The sequence below is a fragment of the Alosa alosa genome, chromosome 9 (assembly GCF_017589495.1).
Source record: "Alosa alosa isolate M-15738 ecotype Scorff River chromosome 9, AALO_Geno_1.1, whole genome shotgun sequence".
In the NCBI taxonomy this organism is placed as follows: domain Eukaryota; kingdom Metazoa; phylum Chordata; class Actinopteri; order Clupeiformes; family Clupeidae; genus Alosa; species Alosa alosa.
The window spans coordinates 4,454,864-4,478,701 of NC_063197.1; the positions used below are offsets into that span (position 1 = coordinate 4,454,864).

A 23,838-nucleotide genomic window follows, 5' to 3' on the forward strand; every position below is an offset into this window, starting at 1 on the left:
TCATACAGTACCTGTATTGGTGTGAAGAGATGAAAGTGGGTTCTCCCTTTACTCATCCACGATGAACAGTTGGTGTAATGATCTAAGCACGTCATCAGCAGATTTCTATTGGTTGAAGTTATTTTTTATCATAATTGTCTTTTTGATATGGAAATATTATGAGGGTCATCAGCACCAAATGTATATTTGTAAATCTATTCTGTCCTGTATAATAATGATGTAATACTAACCCAGATTTCAGTCAATGGAAGGTCATTCAGTCTCTGTGTGAGGGCTCCATCTAGTGGTGAAAATGTGATGTACCTGCAGTGTTGCGCTTCTGTGTATGTGGTGCTGCCCTCTAGCGGACATCATGATCTGCAACTCAAATGATGTGGAGCAAGTCCAGATGCTGCTCCCACTATTCCTGAGTGAACTTCAGATGACCAGATGCATCTCTAGATTTCAGCAATGTGACCAAACATTTCTCCTCTCCATGTAAGCAGCAATCACAAAAACTGTGTTACAATGTCCAGAACTGGACTAGACTGCTCATCCCCTGGCTTCATGAATTAAGCTCCAGTAGCAAGATGCCCATATACCCAACCTCAGGATGACAGCTGAGCCATCACTGCTGTTGTACACTGCAGCACCACCCTGGCAGACCCACCCAGTGCACTTTTGTATTGAATTACAGTGATCAAAAGTCACACGCCCTTGCCTAAATTAGGAGTGTGGAGCTAAAACACTCATTTTTAGCTGTGAATTTTGCTGACCATGATAGAGGGGTTTGTCCATGACGGATATAAAGACTTAGCCATTGTTCTTTGAGCCAGTCGCACTATGGCATAAGTACAATTGTAGTACGACACGAACAGAATCACTCGACAGCCTTTGTCTATCCGAGCGGGACACCTGCGCTGATTCAGAGCTGCTGGGTTGTTTTTATCACCCCATTGACTCACAGGCTCTGAATCAGTCAGCATGTACTACTGCCATTCAGACTAGGCAGACAGAGAGGGATCATCTGCACAGCTCATGACAGTGACTCAATCCTGACCCATCCCACCGACCCTCCGAACCCCCAGTCTCCCACCCACACACACACACACACACACACCAGGACAAGAGTCCTGCATACTGACCCCTTAACCTCAGGCTGGTGTTACCACGGCGATCGGCGTGCGTGAATAATTGCCACTGGCACACATAATCCAGCGTGCCAGCGCCAGTGCACTTGAAAGGAGTGGAACAATAGTGACTTATTCTGACACAAGCACGCCAGGAATGCCCTCGCAGTGACGTCGCAGGGCATTATGGTGGGGAGCACGTGTTGTGGAGGCCGGCCTGGGCTGGACGTCCAGCACGCTGGTGTGGCGCTGGGCTCACTGGCTAAGACAGAGTTAATAGATGTTGAAATAAAAACAAAATGTGGTGATTTGTTACATTAGCCCAATCACATAAGCCCATATTAGTTTGCAAAAAGAACATAGACAAGTATATATACTTTTTTGATCCCATGAGGGAAAATTGGTCTCTGCATTTATCCCAATCCGTGAATTAGTGAAACACAAACAGCACACAGTGAACACACAGTGAGGTGAAGCACACACTAATCCCGGCACAGTGAGCTGCCTGCTTCAACGGCGGCGCTCGGGGAGCAGTGAGGGGCTAGGTGCCTTGCTCAAGGGCACTTCAGCCGCGGTGGACCAGTGGGCCACGGCTGCCCTACAATGTATCATCTCATATAAAAAATCCTGAAAAATATTCATAAAATATACAATAACACATCTCAAAAAAGTTGGGATGGGGGTAACAAAAGGCGGAAAAAGTTGCGTAAAGCTACAGTAGACACAAGAGGAACATTTCTCAACTAATTTGGTTAACTGGCAACATGATTGGGTATTAATAGAACATATAAGCGGAATGATGTATACTGTACAGGTCTTGAGTAATGCCATCCAGACATTTTTTTTCAGGGAAGACCTTGAATGTTTCACGTCAATGATGCTAAACTGCATTCTGCAAATAATAAAACATTATGGCTCCATTGTAAAAGAGTCCATGTACTAAAATGACCTGTCTGCAGTCCAGACTTGTCACATTTGGTGTGTCATGAAACAGAAAACAAATCTTTGAGTCATTCTCAAAACTCCAGCAACTGGTCACCTGTTTTCAAATGTTTGAGACTATTGTTGGACGAAAAGGTGAAGCAACATATCCCTCTACCAAATCTTTTGAAATGTGTTGCTGGCATCAAATTCAAAACGAACATACAGTATATTTTCAAAAATATATAGGGTTTACATTGTTAGAGATCATAGCATTCGTTTTCATTTCCATTTTACACATCCCAACTTTTTGGAAATGGGGTTGTTGGTTTGGTTGCTGTTCTAGTTTCTGACACGGATTAACTTCCCTTTGTTATATCTCTTTACCAGAGAGAGTTTTCCTAAAAGTTTATGTTTCATAAAGCTAAAATGTTCATGGCTGATCAGTGGTTGTATGTACATGTAGTGGACATTCACAGTGACTTCCTCTGTGTACAGTAGTCTGAAGCCATTTCTGCTTTCTGCTCTCCTGTAGTTTATGAGAATTAACGTGAATACACTCATAGCCAAGGAGTGCTCAGTGCTGGTCTGTGTGATTGAGGAGCATGCAGTAGACATGTAATAGACTGCTATAACTTCTCTGAGTCTGTCGGCAGCTTGCCCACGTGTCAGTCAGCACTTGCAGTCCACTTTAGCGGGGATCTGGAATGGATTGGGCTTGTTATCTCTCTGACAGGAACCTCTGTTGGCGGTTATCTCCACACCAGAGCCATTCTAGAATGCTGCGTTGGACCATTTCATTGTTGTTACAACCTCTGTAAACCCTATGAGTCCTATACTGTATGTCTGTTGTAGTGTGTAGTATTGCTTTACTGCAGGGAGATGGAGAAGGGTGAGGGCATGTTTGAAGGAGATGATTTATTTATAGAGTTCTTGTTTAAGTTTATTTGTGTTCCGACAGTCCAACGTCAATGCTCTTCAAGGGACAAGCTGTCCCATACACCATTCAAAGTGGTCTGCTGTGCCCTTGCCAAAGACTCACACACACCACGAACAGAGGCTACCCGTTAAGGAATCATCTGCTCATATTCAGCACACACACACACACACACACACACACACACACACACACACACACACACACACACACACACACACACACTGGCACACTTACCGATGACTATCTTTAATCACACTGTTACTATAGAAATCGTTAGAAAAATGTTGAAAGGTGACTCAGCTGTCATGACAGCAGTGAAAGAGACTCTGTATGGCATTCAGCAGTCTGTTTCCAGGACGTGTAGACTTCCATAGAATTCCATTCATTAGTAGAGTTTATTTTAAAAGAAACATGCCGTCCATTTCTCTGCAAAACAGCATTATTGAAAAATGGAAGTTGGCTTTTTCAGTGCAGTGTTGATACGTTGTTTATAGTTAACGTTGGCTGTTATGCTATTACCAAATGATTCATTTGAGCTTCATATTGGCAAATAAGAGAAATCTCAATGCACAGTGGGGAAATATCCTGCACACTTTCTGTTCTCCAAATAGTATTTACAGAAATGTCACGGCATGTGTTGTGCTCTCTGAAACAGTGCTTAGTGTGTGACACGACAGCCTCAAAGTATTTTTGTTTTGGAGCATTTCCTTTACATTGTGCTCTCCAAGCCACATTGTAACCAAATAGCCTTAGCTTCAAATCAGCGTCATATAGCTCTTTGTGTTCATATGTGAATAGCAGTACACACACCCTCTCTCTCTCTTTCTTTCTCACTCTCTCTCTCTCTCTCTCTTTCTCTCTCTCTCTTCTTTCTCACTCTCTCTCTCTCTCTCTTTCTTCTCTCTCTCTCTCTCTCTCTCTCTCTCACACACACACACACTCACATGGGTGAGTCCGTTCCACTGTGTGCGCTCCGCCCCGGGTCTTGGCGCTGTCCCTGGCTGTGCTGTGCTGAGTGCTCGGCAGCCCCGGTGGCTGAGGCGGCCGCGGGGAGGAAGTGGCGGGGCAGTGGCTTGGAGCGGAGCAGCCCAGCCCAGCGCAGCCCAGCAGCTCTGTGGGAGAGAACGCACGGCGGCAGGACCAAGCAGGCGCCGTGCTGGACGGGAGGCGTGTAAAAGTGAAGTGCCGCTTTCGCTCTCAGTTTTTACGCAGACACACTCACACACTCACATCGATACACACACACACACACACACACACGTGCGCGCCGTTGGTTTCCAGCATCCTGGCTTTGGCTGTTGTCACCGGGGCTATGCTCCACCACCGGTCACCCTGTCACAGAGGCAGGGTCCACTTTGACTTCTCGGAGGAGGTGGTGAAGAGACTGCACGCCACTACCACTCTAAGGTCAGCCTTGTGTGAAATGTCCAGCTCTCTATTGTTTCTTTCATTCACTCAGTTGTTTTTGTTCACAGCTAGGAGCAACTCTCTTAAGTAAATACTGTAGTCCACTAACTTTTTATAAATGTACTATTTTTACTACAAAGTTTCCTCTCAAACTTTTCTAGATGGATTTGAATTGTGTCGGCTGTTCAGTCCGTTGGCTCTCTCGTCGTTCTGTCTCCTCAGTTTATCTTGTCTGTGCAAATTCCCCTTGAATTTGAATACTCTATAACTTCCAGTTTCATAACATTTTATGGTCATGACAGAGCATTTAGCATCACTGTTAAACGTTTTTGCATATTGCCCTTGGTTCAGATGGGTTCACACATTTCTCTTTTTCACCTTGCCATCCTGCTCTTGTTGTTGTTTGTGAAGCTCAGGTTCAGAAATGTTGATTTTTTTTATTTGGTCTATGACACTGTACATACGGAGGGATTCTGGACACAAAACCTGTGTCTGTCTGATTTGTTTACATTTGGTTACCACAACAAGCACGAGGTCTCCTGTAGCCAACACTCAAGCTCAGCTTACTACATTTATGCTCATACCTTACAAGGCTCTCTGTTGTTCAGTTGAGTAGTATCTCCTGTTATGTGAAACTCTTATTGTCTCTTATTGTTTGATTTGACGTGTTTATGTAATGTTGGATAGTTTGAAGTATGCCATTATTTATGACAGCAGCGTCAAATTGATTGGAAGCCATGGAAGGGAACTGCACTGCGCACATGTGGATGGGGGTTTTGTTTTACTAACATAATATCACTAAGATTCATCTGTTTATGAAACGCATGAATGCAATATTAATGGCAGACCCAGAGAGACAGAGCACTGATCCACCTGATGAGCACAATGTGTGTGTGTGTGTGTGTGTGTGTGTGTGTGTGTGTGTGTGTGTGTGTGTGTGTGTGTGTGTGTGTGTGTGTGTGTGTGTGCGTGTGTGCATGCATGCATGCATTCTCACTAAATGTGTGTGGAGGTTTCCCATGACACCAAATGCCAACAGAGATAATCTCCCTGTCAGGCGGATTTGTGCTAAAAGGCAGGAGATCAAATGTTTGTCTTGGGATTGGAGGGATTCTCCCTGTGTGTGCACAAGAGGCCACTAGCCAGTCAGAAAGCTTGAAGCTTCCTTTCTTTGTTTGGTTAATTTGTTAATATATGTGTGTGTGTGTGTGTGTGTGTGTGTGTGTGTGTGTGTGTGTGTGTGGACGCTTGCATGCCTGTGTGTGTATACGTGCATGTCAGTAGATCTACCATAGGTAGGGCATGACCTTTTGACATAATGTGTCGTGATAGTGTGTTGTTACATGTGACGCTATGGTGACCAGTCTTGCTGAGCCACGTTGCTTGTGTTTTGCTCGGTCTTTGTAGGAGCTGGAGAAATGTTTGTGTGGGAAGTTTTGGATTCAAGTCTGTGCTGAGAGCAGAATGGAGCCTGAATTGGCTAATGGCTCGTATATACAGTCTGAGCACAGTCAAGCATCGTTATTTGTTTTCTCAACCTTTTGGGTCGTGGTGATGTCACGTTCAGTGGGGCCGATCTGTATTACTTCGCCTTTTTAAAGGTCTGCTCTCATATGTCAGTTTCATACTTTCTCATGAGAAGTTGAACTTACTGTACGTAAGCAAGCGCAGGCATGCATAGAAACATGCACACGTGAAGATATCCATTTCATATGCACAAATTCACACACACACACACACGCACACACGCGCGCGCACACACACACACACACACACACACACACACACACACACACACACACACACACACACACACACACACTATGCACATGCATACACACATGCACACACAAGCTCACACATACAAGCACGTACCCAAGTGTTTTGAAGAGGGTAGAGGCTGGCAGAGCTATGTGACCCTGGTTAGCCAGTGTAATTTGGGCAAAGTATGCAGTTTGGGGGATGTCATGGAAAATGCAGTTCCCAACTGTAATTTGCCATCCCAAAGCAAGCACCATTTAGAGCAAAAAAGCTAGAGTCCTGTTTCTTCTCCTCTTGCCTCTGCCTCAAACTTGTTGGTTCTGTCTTTGAACTAGACAACAACTTGCCTCGTCTTTCAAACGTTACATCAGTAAAGTGTCTTTGTCATTGTTTGAAATAGCACAAAGAAGTTAATGAAGTGGAGACATTTACATGCCCAACAAAACACACATACAATCTGCCACCAAAATCAACTCCATATTCTCTACCTTGTTTCTTTGGTCTTTCATTCATGAGTTTTGAAGTGGATGATCATTTCTGAATGAGTGGCCATTTTAATTTTTGGTAACACTTTATAATAACTACACACAATTCATCATTTATTAAGCTTTTGTTACTTATTAGTTAATGGTTTGTTCATCATTAGTAATTTCCTGTTCATACATAATGTATCATCAGTAAAGCATTTGTTCACACATTTATAAATGGTTTGTTCATAGTAAATAAGCCTATCCAAAAAATATGTTTGTAAGTACATGATTTATACTTAATAGGTAATGAAACAACCACTGGCTTCTGTGTTTCCGTCTGGATGAGGATATTTCTGGAAATGGAAAGTGTTCACCTCACCATCATTTACATGGTTACTGTACTTACTGTGTTTGGAATGGATGAAGCTAGTTCACGGTTTTATAGTTATATAGTATGTGGCACATATAGAAATGCACATATAGAAATTGTTCCTCACAAGTCTTTATAGAGCTGAAACTGCTGAAGAAAAATGTAGGGACACAAATACATTGTAATTTTTATTTATTTATTTTAAGTAGGACAATTGTGTTTCTAAACATGTAAATACAGATGTAATGTACAGTACCTTTGTCACCAATGAAAAGCCAGGTTGTAACGACGTCATGGAGTAAAAGAAAAATAGTCAAAATATGTGTTTGTCTTTCCAACACACTTGTTATGACTGCATTGCAAGTCGGTGCGTTTGTTAGTGCGTCTGTTCCAGTCATCTTGTATTTGTATTGTTGGGTGGAGTGGTTGCACTTTTCACCCACACCTCCTCTTGAATGCGTGTTGTCTCTTGTTGGCTTGTTTCCTGCGCTGTATGGGTTTGTTCCCATTTCTGTTGGCCAGGAAAGCGCAGCAGAGGAAGGAGGTGCTGACTGATCCTGAGTCAGTTAGCACCTGATAATGAAAGGACATCCCCTTTACTTCTGCTTATTCATGACTAGGATACCACAGCTCCCTGGTTAGATATGTACCAGAAGAACATATCTAACCAGGTTGCGAGGCAAATATCTGCCGTTTGTGTTGCGAGGCAAATATCTGCCGTTTGTGTTGCGAGGCAAATATCTGCCGTTTGTTTAAGCGGATCTCAAAGTGCATTCATTCCAATCTCATGTATTTATTCTGTTTCATTTATTTAATTGTATGCAGTGGACAGTAACACCTTTCAGTGTTCACACTATTGTACTGGCACTGTGGATGGTTTCCACTTAACCACTAAACTTTGTCCTTCCCCTCATCCTGTTACTGAACATGGATCAAGAGCACTCCAATTTTTAATATCTTGACAAAAGACTATCTCTCTCTCTCCCCCTCTCTCCCTCTCTGTTTGCCTCTGTGTCATTTATTCTGTGGCAACGCTCCACCTAATTGCTGACTTTTGCCTCTTCATTTGCTGGAGGTGTTGCCTATAACACCTTGTTTTGTGAATACCGTTTTTGGGTAGTGAAAACACACACTGCATCAAAAACGCTCTGTGTCACACACTCACATACAATTTGGTGAAACACAGGTGTCTGAATTGATCTGATCTGAGTTTTAAAAGTAAGAGTTGGCTGGTATTGCCCAACCAAAAGGATGTAGCGTTACATCTCATTGGAAACTTTGTTGCCATCTGTCATTGCCATACTGTATGTATTACTGGTAATCAGACTGTGACAGGAATGACAGTAATTTGGAGAAGGTAGGAATTTGGCTTTGAATCAGATGATGGAGGTGGCTGACACAACACCTTTTTTGTGTGCTTGCCTCTATTTTCGGAAAAAGGAGAGCTATTTTTTCATCTTGGGGTTTCGCCAGCGTCCTGGGAACAGGACGTGTTGACAGCACTGGGGGCTGCTGGGGTCACTTCCTGATAGCATTCTCAGACCTCCTCTCTCTCTGGGGGGACGGAGTGAACTACAGTGTGTTCTACTGAGGAAGGGACAACCCCACAGATGACCAGCAGTCTTGGATTCACTCCTACTATTACCGTACATTATTCCTAAAGACACTCTCTTGACCCTGTCTATATTCCTCCATCCTGAATCTGTTTTTAACTGGGTTTGCTGTGCTGGGAACTCATTACAGGGAATTAGCATCTCACAGCGCAATGCTGACACTGCAGCTCATAAGCTACACATTTTAATCTTTTAAGTGAATGGGGGACAGACATGCCTGAATCTCAGCCAAATGGTGGATTAGGGTTTCCTGTTTATGTGTATATTATATGCATTTTTCTTTCCTGAAGAAGTACAGACAGCTCTAGAGGCAGACTGTAATTATCATCTGTGAAAGGCAATAAGTGGTCTCTCTCAGATGTATTGTAATATGTGTTTCTATAATTGTCTGCTGATTTTGCAAACCATTGTGTTGTTAAACAAGTTAATACATTTTTGGGAATATGGTTTAATGAATATAAGTGCAACACAGAAGAAAGTGCAGTTTTATGTGGCTGTGGATTTATATTAATGTCAACATATATTGTCCCATAATTCCTCATTACTGTAAATAACATTTGTCATGTAGTTACTTGGCTAGTATGAATATAACTCTTCTAAATGTTGTAGTTAATTTCAAAAGTAGTTATTTGCATTGCTAATTTCAATGGCAGGTAGGTTAGGTTTCTATCCTATTATTATCAGTAATTTATCTTATATTGCAACCATGGCACAGATCTAATCACAGTGCATTACAAGATTGTTGTGATAACACAATTCTTGAGTTTTTTGTAGAGTGCCTCACAGAACCCAGTTTTCCCTCAGAGATTTGTTTCATTCTAAAGTATTCCACATTTCCAGCTGCTGGAGAAAGACTAGTGTATGTGCAGGCTGCTGTAGAAAGACTAGTGTATGTGCAGGCTGCTGGAGAAAGACTAGTGTATGTGCAGGCTGCTGGAGAAAGACTAGTGTATGTGCAGGCTGTTTTATAACTTGCATGGTGACCATATGGGAGAGATTTGGCAACTGATAATGGCATAACATGGGGCAATGGCATGTCATAATAGTGTGGTGTAAGCCCTAAGGATAATGGATAAGATCATATTATGATAATGACATATACTTACACTGATGAGGAATGTCGTTTCTGAACATTCCATGTATGATCACTGAGGAAGCCATCAATTTAGAGGTCACTGTAATATCTGAAGCATTTTGATCTGGCCACCACTGGATGCTGGTGATGTGTCTAACAGAGCATTTTCATGATCATGAGCAAAGTCATGTGTGTGTGTGTGTGTGTGTGTGTGCGCGTATATGCATGCGTGTATCTGTGTGTGTTTTGCTGCTGTTCCAGGCAGAAGCCCAACAATGTCCTTCTCTTGAGTGGTGTGTTATCAAGAGAGTGAGTGCAGCAATATGTCCAAGCAGCTTGTTTGTTTTACTGCTGGCACGGTAACACCATGCCCTGATAAAAGAGGATAAAAGCCTCATTCATTCTGTTCGGAAAGCATTCCTTTATTCATGTTCAAAACACACTTCATGACGTCACTCACAAAACATAACTTTTTAGGATGGTAGGTGCATAGCTCTGCTGTTTGTTTAAGATATAATGAAACTACATTTTATATGACCGTTATACCATCCTCTTTGACATCCCACTGTTGTTGAAAGGCCTGATGGTGGCAGTTAACCAACCTACTAAGTGTGACAATGTCTCTGAAGGAGAGTTAGTCGTCCTCTTTGGAAAAGCTCTCTGTCCTACTGCTATTTCTATCTGGGTGCCAAGCACCAAGCCCTGTGGTCACGTGCTGGCAGACCCACATCGGCTGAGACACCAACACACACTCCTCTCTTTCTCACACACACACACACACACACAAGTGCACATGGGAGTATACACACACACGTGCATACACATGCACACTCACATACTCCTTTCCGTCACATGCACACACACAGACACACACACACACACACTCGTAATCTTTTCGTTCTTCTCCAACACTCTCAGCTCCCTTGCTGTTCTTGCCCTCTTTCCAACCACTCCAGAGATGACAGCCCAATCTGAACTCATCTCTGCTTCTCCTCAAAGCAGTTTATTTTGGGCTGGCCTGAAGTTGACGTGGGGAGGGGGGAGCGGTGGAGGGGTCTGTTCTTTTCATGTGGCCAGGAGGCAGCTCGTCTCGGCTTCCTGTCCAGACGCGCCACGCAGGGCCACTGGCTTCGCTTGCTCACTCACTCTCCCCCCTGGCTGCTGGGAAACCTTGAGTCCTGCCAGATAAGATCAGCCCCCCCCACTCCTCTCCTCCCCCCGCCTGCTTCCCCTCCATCGTCCCTTGGGGGAGTTCCACACTCTCTACCCACCTCTCTCACTTCCTCTCCAGTTACGGTATTCTGTATCTATCTGTAATTTGTCTTGTACTGTACATCTTGTCAATATTTACAGTGCCTCTCCACTTGTAATGTCGGCTGACATACAGTAGCTCTTGGCACACTTCACAGTTCTAACCGTTCTCTTATACAGTACCATTCATGTATCTTTTTATCGTTTATATCACAACCTTTCAAAGTTTTATCAGATAATCACCCACGCACACATACACACACACACACACACACACACACGCGCACCGTGCACGCACGCACGCACGCACACACACACACAACCACACACCCATACACACACCGACCTGGGCGGACACTAGATATATTCAACACACATATACAGTACATACTGTACATAAATCACCACAATCACATTCACTTGACATGCGCTTGTGGTCACTTTATTCACAAAAGCGTGTGTGCTTACAGCTTCTCTGGTTGACTCAGCAGGTGAAAGAGCAGCTTGTCTGAGGTTTTAAAGCACTGCTCTTTGGATTATGAACACCACGGCGCTGTGTGTTACTACCAAACCATGTCTTATGAAAGAGCTCAAATCCTCTTACGACTGCAGCTGATCTCCCATTACAAGTCACTTTGTCACTTGAACGAGATTGAATCGAATGGCTTAGAGGTCAGCAAACCAAATCCTGAGGACTGGATTTGGTTTGCCTCTGAATTAGACCGAAGGCTGTAATGATGAGGCACACATAAGACGTAGAGCAGGTAGACTACCTGCTGCGCTAATCAGCTAGTTAGCTTGTAAGCTAATAGTTACACATGTATTTACACTACACTTCCCTTAACCAAGAGATTAGCATTTAGGCAGCTATATCCTCCTGAGACCCTGCGTCCTCGTTGAGTACATAACATTTACAGTAGGCTTTGCAGGACTTTCTACTTCAATATTCTGAATACATTTCTGTTGCCCTCATTTTATGACAGTTATTTGTACCAGTTAGTAGTAATAAAAGCACATTGGGCTACATTGTCTTGACACATTACATTGTATACAAGATGGCGTCGATATCAACCTACATGACAACTGTCGTCATGGTAGAGTACCAGTGTAATTTATGGTGTTGAAACTTCTTTGTTTATGCTTATTAACAGTTCTAGTATGATATGGCATACATTTTTCACATTTACTTTTTATTGTAACACATCAGGAAGCTTTTATCGGTTTTCTGATTAAACAAACAGAGTTACACTTTGTTACACAATGGCGATTTAATTGTGTTTTATGGTAAAACAGACCCAATGTCCTCATCGGACATCACTTTCCTCAAAAACTACTTGATGTACAGAGATTTATTTTGTATACCCACGAAGCCCTAATAAACCAAAATAACTGAGGGCCCTATTTTCACACTGGCACATGGCAGAAGAACAGCGCAAAGTTTATTTTCGTATTTTGCACATTCTCTTTTTTAAACAATGCGCCAAGGGGTGTTGCAATTAACAACCTAAGGAGTGGTCTGGAGCGTTGTCTAAAAATTGCTATCGTACACGGCACGGAAGTCCATGGCAAGTTGTTCATATGTTATTTTAAGAGCGCATTATCAACAGTGGTATGGGTGGGTGCACAACGCACCATCCTTCTATCATCCATGAACATGCACCAGCGCACATCCATGCAAAACATTACAAATTACACGATTACAACGGGAAACATAATTAGAATAAAGATATTACGAAATACATCTCACAATGAGTAGTTATTTACCATCATTTGAAAATTGGTAATGACGGAGAGGCAAATATGAAGCACAGTTGAAGACACACTGCCACCAGATGTAAGCAACTCTTCTGCATACTGTAGAACCATTTTTTATTCAGTCATTCAAACATTATTGGGGTAATTGTTGCTTTTCCAAGCTATGTTTTCGATGGTAACCCATTGTCAGTCAATAGTGAAAGTAATTAACTGTGTATAACTGTTTTGTCGTTGACTGACACCACGGTGAAGTTAGTTTCACTTTACCAATGAGTTCAAATAATAGATGAGTGCAAATGCGTGTAGGCTATATTATGCTAGGTTTTAGTAAAGCATGGTTTAGTGTAATAACTGTTCCATACGGTCTCGCAAGTAGATTCCTTCAAATGCGCCGCTGACTATTAAAATACCGATGCATTCTTTAAAGTTGTGCTGCACACTGTTAAAGGGAATGACAGATGCAGAAAAAACACCTATAACTGTTTAAGAAACCTAGGAATGCCTTGTTGCGCCATCCGCCCAACGTTTGATAACGAAAACAACCAACGAAAACAAACCAACCCCAATCCCATAGATTGATTTTGAACACTTATTAAATATAGGCCTATATTATACGTTTGTCAATCTAGCAAGTAGCAAATACAACTTGTAAAATCTGTATTATTCCGTAGCTAATCAATCAGGAACATTCGGTAAGCCCATCACCTAAATGGAGAGAAGGTTATGTGGCGCAGTCTACTTCACTTCTGCACTAACCCCTGTCATCCGATGACAAATATGCTTATCGGCTCGCAGGTAGGCTATATCTCATATCGTAGTTAGTAGAGGTAGGCCTAGTAGTTTCTCGGTTTGTTTGATAGCGATACTGTTTTTTAGTCTGAGAACAGGAAGCTTATTACCACTCCAGGGACGAAGTTATCCGTAACTTCGGGGCTAACTCCCTAACACTCTATCCGAAATAGAGTGCTATCTATCTGTTAGCAAATGAACAAGGATTTTGGTTTTATCTGCGGATTTATTTTTGCATTATTTTGAATATGACTAGCTTCAATCTCAACTGCACGTCTACTTTTTCCACACGCATCTCAGTTACACACATATCCCCTCTCGCTTTCTCTCGCTCCATCCCTGCGCACGGGGCTCTCTTAAAAGAGCTACACCATTTTACAACAATTGCATCTACATTTTCATATTAGAATGTTTTGTCAAGTGTAAGCTTAAACTACCGTGATCAATTTAAGTTCCCGTGCCCCCCATGGAAAGGTGTAATGCCCGTCCGTGAATTTGTGTCTGCCACCGGGTCTGGGACCTTGGTTTATTGTCTCATATGAAGGACGACAACTCCTACAGTACAGTGTCCCCGTCACTGCACTGGGGCATTGGGATCGATCTTTTATAACACAATCACATTGAAATTACATGAATGTTTAACTTAATGTTTAGCTTAACTTAAACAATTTCATTGGAATTACTTGATCAAATTGGGTAACCACGGCATGAATTAATTTTGTACACTGAAAGAGAAAAGTTGAACTAATTCTAGACATTTCATTCATGTGCAACCGTACTCAATAAAATCAAGTAAATCCAGCGGTTCTTTTTTTCAGTGAAATTGATCACTGAGCAATAGGCATGGAAATGAAGAGGTCCAGGGGGCCTGATGTTATCATGTTATGAATGTTTGTCCTCTGATATGTATGTCATCATATCAGTGCTTTCTTATCTCTTTTAAGGCATTTAATACTTTTGTCCTGTTTGGTAGAGTAGTGACTAAGCTTACAGTCTTGTCACAAGGCCACCACATGTTGAACTGAACTTTTGTTTACATTTTTTCTGGTATTTTTGATTATATTACAGTATTTGTTTTTGGTCGTACTTTCATAATATTCGTGTTGTGTTTATGAGACTGTGTAAAGTGTGTGTGTATGTTTATTATTGTGTTGATCTCAGTAAACTGATCTGTGTGTGTGTGTGTGTGTGTTTCTGTCACAGCTTCGATGTGGAGAATGGCCCCTCCGCCAGCTGCAGTCCGTTGGACCCTCAGGCCTCGCCGGGCTCGGGCCTGGTCCTGCACACCAACTTCCCGGGCCACAACCAGCGGCGGGAGTCCTTCCTCTACCGCTCGGACAGCGACTATGACCTTTCGCCAAAGTCCATGTCACGGAACTCCTCCATCGCCTCTGAGTTGTGAGTGCTTTTGGCTCCACTTCACAGTATAGTCTGCCTGCCATTGTTTACTAGAGGAAATGAATCAGATCAACAGTGTGCCTGCATGTGTATTTGTCTGAAAACTACAATTCCCATGATGACGTAGTCAAGTGGGTGTATCATTGTTTTGCTGTTGAGAGCAGCCTGTAAATGAGCCACTCATGCATGTGCTGTGTAGAGTATTTCAACAGGACATGTTTCTCTTAGTGAGCATGTGTCATGGCCTCCATCCCTCAAGGGATACATCAATTAAGGGTCCCAGTGATGAAAACATCATTGATGAGCGGTCCGTAATTCCTTCGAGTCACGCAAACCACCATCACACACCACAACAAGGGCCACCTGATGTGGCTGCGGTTTTGGGGATGTAGTAGTGGTAGATTTCCGTACCAGAGGGAATGTAAGGTCATTGCCTCATTTCCCCACGATAGTCTCTGTTTAGTTATGCAAGAGTACAGTTTTCAGCTGTGCTAATTTGAACCTGGCCTGTTGGAGTAACACAAGAGGCCTAAAGGACTGTTCGGGAGAACATAAAGGCCCCAGTTACTGGCACGCTGATGAGGTGCATTCTTTCCCAATGAGACCATGGGCACCCTAGGGTTGTCATTTCCCATTCACTGACGAAGGCAAGGAGTGGTGGGCTGATGCAAGCAATTGTTACTTGAGTTTCGTAACACTTATGGTTTCACTTTGAGTTGTGCAAGGCACGTGACATGATTTCCTATCTCTCATCCTCAGGCACGGGGATGATCTGATCGTCACACCTTTCGCTCAGGTGAGTCCGACACCAGCCATCGCAACAGCCTTTGGTCTTGTGAAGTGTGTTCATTTATTTTTCTCATACATTTTTTTGTGTTTCCTGACCAGGTTCTTGCAAGCCTTCGAAGTGTAAGAAATAACGTCACTGTCTTGACCAATGTCCAGTGTGCCTCAAACAAGTAAGTTTTCTTTATGTTAATAGGTTATATGGAAGAAATCTAATGGCTGTAATCATTGTTTTCACCAACATCATAATTTCACTAACCCTTTGCAGACCGTCCATTCTAGTTTTGGTACTCCAATATAGATGACGTTCAGTCTAATATTCTAATATATCCCCATACCCCAACTAATTTTATTTATCTTCCTCATAAACATCACATAATAAATCTAAAACTATTGTTGGTCATATGTGTCAGTATTTACCAGAAGACGGGGCAGGAAGCTTTGCGTGAGCTGGGATTGAAGTGAACTGGTAATTGAGTGCAGCCGTTTTCAAGTAAAAGAGCTGGATCAAAGTTAGAGGAAAGGCTTCAACTTCCAAATCAAATCTGCAATGTCCTTCACAGATTTGGCCACTAGAGGGCGCCTTACCCAATGTTTTGCCACCACATTTGACTCTGACGCTGGTACTGCTGTCTACCTATCATCCCATTTTCCACCTAACATGTAGGCTTTCATCCTGAATTACGGTAAACACAAATTTTTTGACGTGGGTTTCCAGAGATTCCTCGAGGATAAGATGTTTTTCCACCCTGGGCAGAGGTGGTGGAGGGAATTCTTTTCACACCCTCCTCTATCCCATCCAGAATTACCACTGGCTGCGTCAGAGCGACGACACTGTTCCATTAGCCGCCTCTGTTAAGCTGAGGAGAGTAGCTTTCCAATCCAACCCCTTGCAGTCATGCTGGCACCTGCGTATTGCAGACAATGCTGTGATTTTGATGGATGGGGGAGGGGGATTAATTACTGTTATGACTCAAATATTTTCTGGCACCGTCTTAAACAGGGCAATGTGGAGCATTGTGTATTGTAGCACGCAGTGATTGGCTAGTTGAACAATCCCCACTAATGCACTGCATTCCACAGCCCCTCTGAATCCCTTTGGGGCAGCCGTGGCCTACAGGTTAGCACTTCAGACCTGTAACCGGAGGGTTGCCGGTTTGAACCTTGACCAGTAGGCACGGCTGAAGTGCCCTTGAGCAAGGCACCTAACCCCTCACTGCTCCCCGAGCGCCGCTGTTGATGCAGGCAGCTCACTACGCCGGGATTAGTGTGTGCTTCACCTCACTGTGTGCTGTGTCTGTTTCACTAATTCACGGATTGGGATAAATGCAGAGACCAAATTTCCCTCACGGGATCAAAAGAGTATATATACTTATACTTATACTTATACTTTGGTAGGGTGAGAGATGTTTAAAGGGTTAGAGGATTTCCCCTATAAATGCCAACTCATCACAGCAGCATCTGGACACGATTCAGCACCCAGATACACTTTCAGACACAAACAAAGAGGGAGGGGGGGATACTGTAATTTTCAGACAGACACAAAGAACAAGTAACAGCACTCCCATACCCTCCCTCTTACCCCCATACCCTTTCTCTTACCCCCATACCCTCCCTCTTACCCCCCATACCCTCCCACTTACCCTCCCTCTTACCCCCATACCCTCCCACTTACCCTCCCTCTTACCCCCATACCCTCCCTCTTACCCTCCCTCTTACCCCCATACCCTCCCTCTTACCCCCCATACCCTCCCTCTTACCCCCATACCCCTCCCCCCATACCCTCCCCATACCCCCCCCTCTTACCCCCCTCTTATACCCCATACCTCCCTCTTACCCCCATACCCTCCCTCTTACACTCCCTCTTACCCCCATACCCTCCCTCTTACCCCCATACCCTCCCCAATAGTCAGGCATGTAAATCAGGGAGTGGGTGACACGGATGGGGCCACCCGCAATGTGACAGGATGACCCAGGCCAACGTCTGCTTCTGCCAAGTTCTGTGAAAAAATTCTCAGTTCGTCAGAGATGGCCGTTTCCCTCGAAAGACATGTTTATCAGAACACGATCTCCCTGCCTTCACTGTGGTGGCTGGTGTGAGAGGAGAGGAAGGAGTGTGTTGGGTCACATGTGGTCATTGCTCTGTGAGCAGTCCAGGCCTAAACAGGCCCTTCATGTGAATTCTTTAGCGTACATCTCGTTCCCACTGCTTTACTCCAGGGCTTATTTATTGGACACAGACTTCTTTACTATCCCAAATCCAAGGTCTTTCTGTTGGAGTGAAGGTGACTTAAAGCTCACCCTCTCTTTCTCGCTCTCTTTTCCTCTCTTCTCTCTCTCTCTCTCTCTCTCTCTCTCTCTCTCTCTCTCTGTGAGACAGAATGGGATGTTGACTGTGTGCTCTTGTCTTGTCTTTTACAGGAGGTCTCCTGCGGGGACTCAGCCCAATATGACCAGAGTCTGCCTGCCAGGTATGCTCATATCACTCTCTCAGTCTCTCACCTTCACACACACACACACACACACACACACACACACACACACACACACACACACACACACACACACACACACACACACACACATCAACACAGACACAGGCATGAGTCTGTGTGCCATGTTCGTATTTCTCTCATACATACACAAACATAACGTTGCTCTCTCTCTCTCTCTCTCTCTCTCTCTCTCTCTCTCACACACACACACACACATATTTACACACACACATGCACACACACACACACACACACACACACACACACACACACACACACACACACACACACACAGAGTCTCAGTGCTAGGTATGCTACACCATGCTATACACTATTGTTCCAGGAACAGCTCCCCTCCCAGCCCACTGTTGTACTCATCTGTGTATTTCCTATTCATAAGAGACCAAATGGCTTCTTCAGATGGCACTCTGAGTTCCAGCAGCCTCCCACCCTGTCTGTCTGTCCTGTCTGTCTGTTTGTCTGCTCGCCGGCCGTCTGTCTGTCTCCTCTCTGTGATCATGTTGAATGTGGAAGGCGGTGACCACACTTTGTTCTAGATTCAGGATGTTGGTACGGGATGTTGGCAGACTGGGCTGACTCAACAGACAATCCTCTCGGGTGAATTAGTTTGTGTGTGTGTGTGTGTGTGTGTATGTATATATATATATATATATATATATATATGTGTGTGTGTGTGTGTGTGTGTGTGTGTGTGTGTGTGTGTTTTGTCTTCAAAGACATATTAACTGTGTGGCACCACACAGTACGTGACTGCCTTCACACTCAATGCCAAACACACATGCACACACACACACACACACACACACACACACACACACACACTGTGTGCCCTCAGTGTCCATGCCATGTGCCCATGTTTAGTCTGCCTTTGGCTGTAAGACGCTGACAGAAGTGGGAAGGAGTCATTGCCATAGTCTGAGTCCAAAACAAACCCCCCTTTCATAGCTCATTAAGGCTGATGTGATTGGATGAGGGGGAGGCCCCACAGCCGATAACAGACTGGAGAAACTCCCGTCCACGTCCTTGAGGAGGAAGGGAATGGTGGACATGTAGGTCAGTGTACCTGCAGAAAAATGCAAACACAGGCCACTTACCTGAACACGCTGGCAGAAGTTAGCCTCGAGTTTCCAGAAGTGTTTAGAAAACAGAGCTTGAGAGAGAGTGCTGCTTAGGTCTCAGCATGCCACGGCAGCGCAGTGTGTACTGCATCGTCAAGCCCAACATGAAGCTCGGCCTGCATTCTCAGCCACTCGGTTTATGTGTGTGTGTGTGTGTGTGTGTGTGTGTGTGTGTGTGTGTGTGTGTGTGTGTGTGTGTGTGTGTGTGTGTGTGTGTGTGTGTGTGTGTGTGTGTGTGCATATGTGTTGGTGTGTGTGTGTGTGTGTGTGTGTGTGTGTGTGTGTGTTGTGTACTTGTTGAGTGTGTTTGTCAGCCGGCAATACTGAATCAAGGAAACAAAGTCTGTTTGACTTTCCCTTTCTCTCAAGTGTTTTTCATTCTGTTTTTTCCTGGAAATCAAACAATGCCAATGAGTATTGAATGACTGTAGTTTCAACATGCGTGCACCCATAGTGACGCACTTTAGGGTAGCTGTTTCAAAGCCTTTATACCTTTTGTTAACTTTTTTACAGCAATAAGATCTAGGGAGAAGGTAAGAGAGCAGTCAGAGCAGTGAGAACAGGGGATAGAGAAAACAAAGAGAGAGAGACAGAGAGAGAGAGAGAGAGGGATTGAGGGTGAGCTAGCCACATACAGAGTATTGTACCCTATCAGTGCAATGTGGCCTTGAGAGCTGTGCCCTTGTTGTGTATGCTCAGAGTGCTGCTGCAGTAATATTGGCAGTAGTGAGAGGTACAGTACTGTATGTGGCCTGCTGCACTACTCATGATTCTGCAGAAGAGCTTTGTTTATGCTGTGGTGGAAAAGGCCATTATGCTGGAAGGGCCTGAATGGGAATGGAGGAAGTCCAGGGAAAGAGTGTGTTAGCCGTGTGTGTGTGTGTGTGTGTGTGTGTGTGTGTGTGTGAGAGAGAGAGAGAGAGAGAGAGAGAGAGAGAGAGAGAGAGAGAGATGAGGTGGGAGAGATGAGCAGGCGCCAGGGAGAGAATGTGGGAACAAGAGAGAGAATGAGAGAGCAGTATGATGCAGTGGCCTGAGTGAGCCAGTGAGAGAGAGAGAGAATGAGAGGAGGAGAGAGAGAAAGGCAGAGAGAATGAGAGGGGGAGAGACTGGGAGAGAGCGTGAGTGATACGAAGCACAGGGGGGCCAGCAGTTCCTGTTGGCCGCTGCAGGTCCTGATTGACGTCAGCATGCCTGCATGGGGCTGTTGTTGACTTCCTGTCGGGACAGATGGACAGACAGTAACTTCCTGCCCAGGAGAATCTGAGAGCTCATCAGGTGTGGAGAATATGAGAGAGACGGCTGTGAGGTGTGTGTGTGTGTGTGTGTGTGTGTGTGTGTCTGTGTGTGTGTGTGTGTGTGTGTGTGTGTGTGTGTGTGTGTGTATGGTGTAACTGAAAACCTGTTGACTCATTGAGTCCAGTCCTTCTGCATACCTCATAGACACAGTGCCTCAGGCAGCTCTGGTGTGGTTTATACATACCTTCTGTGCCTCTTCTCTGTGTCTGATAAATGGCCTTGCTTTGCCAAAGCCACATCAACCAGGCTCATTGTGGCCTGGGCCTGTTCCAGTGCATCCAAATTGGACTAAGTGCGTATCTAATGAGCATTTACACTTATCATCCTGAAGAGGATTGGATCTGCTTTTGGCTTGTGCTTCAAATGCAGAGATCACAGCAGTGAAGAACTCACTACAGAAGCAGCCCCTAAATCAAATATACGGAACCACAGAGGCATAGAAGAGGCATGGCATCCTTGAGTTCTACAGAGGATTTCTGTGACTCCCTTGTAGCAATCTGGCCCAGAGGCCATGTCGTTATTTGTGTTAATTTGCCATGTAAACTAGTCCTCACTGTTTGCATATAGATTTGGATAAAAACGTAGAAGTGACATTCCGGTTATGTTTTTTAGAAGATGCATTTTCATGTGTACAGAAATCACTTAAGCTTATATCTGCATGGGGAGGCTTAAATCTGTATACCGATATCTTCAGGAAATGAACAAACTAGCCCGAGATCCACAGCCTGTATAGTTAATGGCATGGTCTACTGATCCACAGCCTGTATAGTTAATGGCATGATCTGCTGTCTGTGTTTGTGGATGCTCACTATAGTAGGCCAAAGGCCCCATATCATTGTCTGCTTGTCCTTGACTCCCTTTTACTGGGGTTAGAGATCAGGTTTTTACCACCTCTTCCATCCCATCTCCCCCTCTTCGCCTCTCTCGTCCTCCTTCTGCCCAGCATTGCTTCTCCATAAGGGCATGTCCCCTATGACCACCCCATCGATGTATTGCCTCCTTCCCTCCCCCCTAACCATCTCATGATGTAATGATCGCCGCGGAGACAATGAGCAAGAGGGAAAAGCTGACTTCCTGTCCCATCCTGAACTGCTTCCTGTGTGTCACACAAACAGGGTCAGCGGGCAGGAAAGGGAGCACAGATTTTTCCTGTTTTTCGCCCGCTGCCGGAACCGAAGAGGTATTTGTGTGTGATTCATTCTCTCAGTCCAACTGCTTGATGATGACGATGATACCTGCGTGTTTTTAATGGCCATAGAAGAGGGAGAGAGGTAGGATGCCGACAGACAAAGGCTATTGACTCTCCACACACACACATACTGACCCGCACACTGTTTTCACAGGAAGAGAAGGGCTTCACATATCCATCTTTGTTAGCCTCATCCTTGGCCCTTAGTGCATTGTGTAATACTAATACCTATGAAAGTATAAATACTTTTTTGATCCTGTGAGGGAAATTTGGTCTCTGCATTTAACCCAATCGGTGAATTAGTGAAACACAAACAGCACACAGTGAACAGACAGTGAGGTGAAGCACACACTAATCCCGGCGCAGTGAGCTGCCTGCTACAACGGTGCCGCTCGGGGAGCAGTGAGGGGTTAAGTGCCTTGCTCAAGGGCACTTAAGCCATGGCCCACTGGTTGGGGCTCGAACCTGCAACCCTCCGGTTACAAGTCCAGAGTGCTAACCAGTGGGCCACGGGTGCCCACACAAGAATGTTGGCATAAACGCACAGCTAGTTCTATTCCTCTTAGCAGTGTATTAAGCACACACTGCTCCAGCTGGCACTGGGACTCAGGCACACGGTGAGTGGGTCGCAGGATGTTGACATAATGTCACACTGGCGGTGACATAGTAATGACACCAGCGAGGAAATCCCCCCGTGCTCAGTCTTTCCCTCAAACTCTCTCTCTCTCTCCCTCTCTCTCTCTCTCTCTCTCTCTCTCCCTCTCTCTCTCTCTCTCCCTCCTCTCTCTCCTCTCCCTCTATCTCTCTCTCTCTCTCTCTCTCTCTCTCTCTCCTCTCTCCTTTCTCCCTCTCTCCCTTTCTCCCTCTCTCCTCCCTCCCTCCCTCTCTCCCTCCCTCCCTCCCTCTCTCCCTTTCTCCCTCTCTCCCCCCTCCCTTTCTCCCTCTCTCCCTTTCTCCCTCCTCCCTCCCTCTCTCCTCCCTCCCTCCCTCTCTCCCTCTCTCCCTCTCTCACGGCTGCCATGGGAGAGATGGATTTTTGAAAAATGGAATCATTTAAAAATCAGGAAGCGTAAACGTTTTTTGCCCTCTATGGACCTGTGTGCGCATGAGTGTGTACAGTATGCTTGACTCTGTAAATATATGTGTATTGACGTCATTCCATATTGTGTGTGTTTGTGTATGTTGTGTGTGTTTCAGGTTTGTGTAGTTTATTCTATAAAATGTGGAGTGCTCATATTAATGTTCAATTCATTTTTGTTTTCCCCTATTTAGTTTTTTTTGTTGGGATGGATCCAGTAATGTTCCCCTGTTAAATGTGTGTCTGTGTCTCCATGTGCATGAATGTGTGTGTGTGTGTGTGTGTGTGTGTGTGTGTGTGTGTGTGTGTGTGTGTGTGTGTGTGTGTGTGTGTGTGTGTGTGTGTGTGTGTGGTCGGGGGGGAAATGTTTGTTGTAAAAACAACAGGTGTAATGCTCACACCCTATACTGCTTCCTGCTACTGTCCACTCCATTCACATGGGGCCAGAAGGCATGAGGAAGTGAGTGAGTGGTTGAAAAACCCATTCAGGTTACTACTGAGGCACACTGAGCTTTCCTGTGGATTTGGGAATTAGCTCATGTTGATATTTGGGGTTCAATGGTGCATGGCTCATACCACGGTTTGTGTAAAACCATGTGCTGCATCTATCTGTCTAAGAATGACAATGAGCATTAGGTTGGTCCATCTTTGCCCATATACAGTACCTCTAGATGCTCCATATGACTGCATATATTCCATCTTAAGGTCTGTACCATAGTGGTTTGGGATAAATACACATATTGCAACAAACCTAGTAGATATTGCTAAAAGAAATGTGTTTTTATACGTTTTCAGATTTATTTAGCATGGCTAGTAAAACCCAATGACTGTAAAACAACTCATCGGTGTTGTTCTTAACAAATTATACTTTTACCTATTCGTATCCTTTTGAGAATATATTCCAGACCATAAAGGTAATGTTTATCATGGAGTAAGAGATCCCAAAAGATTGTTAATATTGCTTATGTCCATTCCAAAGCATTTTAGTGGTGT

General features: G+C 44.4%; 1 protein-coding gene across 4 annotated transcripts in view; it reads left to right on the forward strand.

Annotated features, from left to right (window-relative positions):
• pde4ba (phosphodiesterase 4B, cAMP-specific a) overlaps positions 1-23,838 on the forward strand; it is a 159,275-nt gene that overhangs the window by 94,665 nt on the left and 40,772 nt on the right. For 3 of the 4 annotated variants that reach the window (XM_048251448.1, XM_048251449.1, XM_048251450.1), the window contains 4 exons: positions 14,665-14,859; positions 15,619-15,655; positions 15,748-15,818; positions 18,067-18,116. In XM_048251448.1, coding sequence (XP_048107405.1) covers positions 14,665-14,859; positions 15,619-15,655; positions 15,748-15,818; positions 18,067-18,116 — 353 coding nt within the window. Of the gene's footprint in view, positions 1-4,140; positions 4,378-14,664; positions 14,860-15,618; positions 15,656-15,747; positions 15,819-18,066; positions 18,117-23,838 lie in introns of those variants that run through there. The other variant, XM_048251451.1, reaches the window with a different exon arrangement.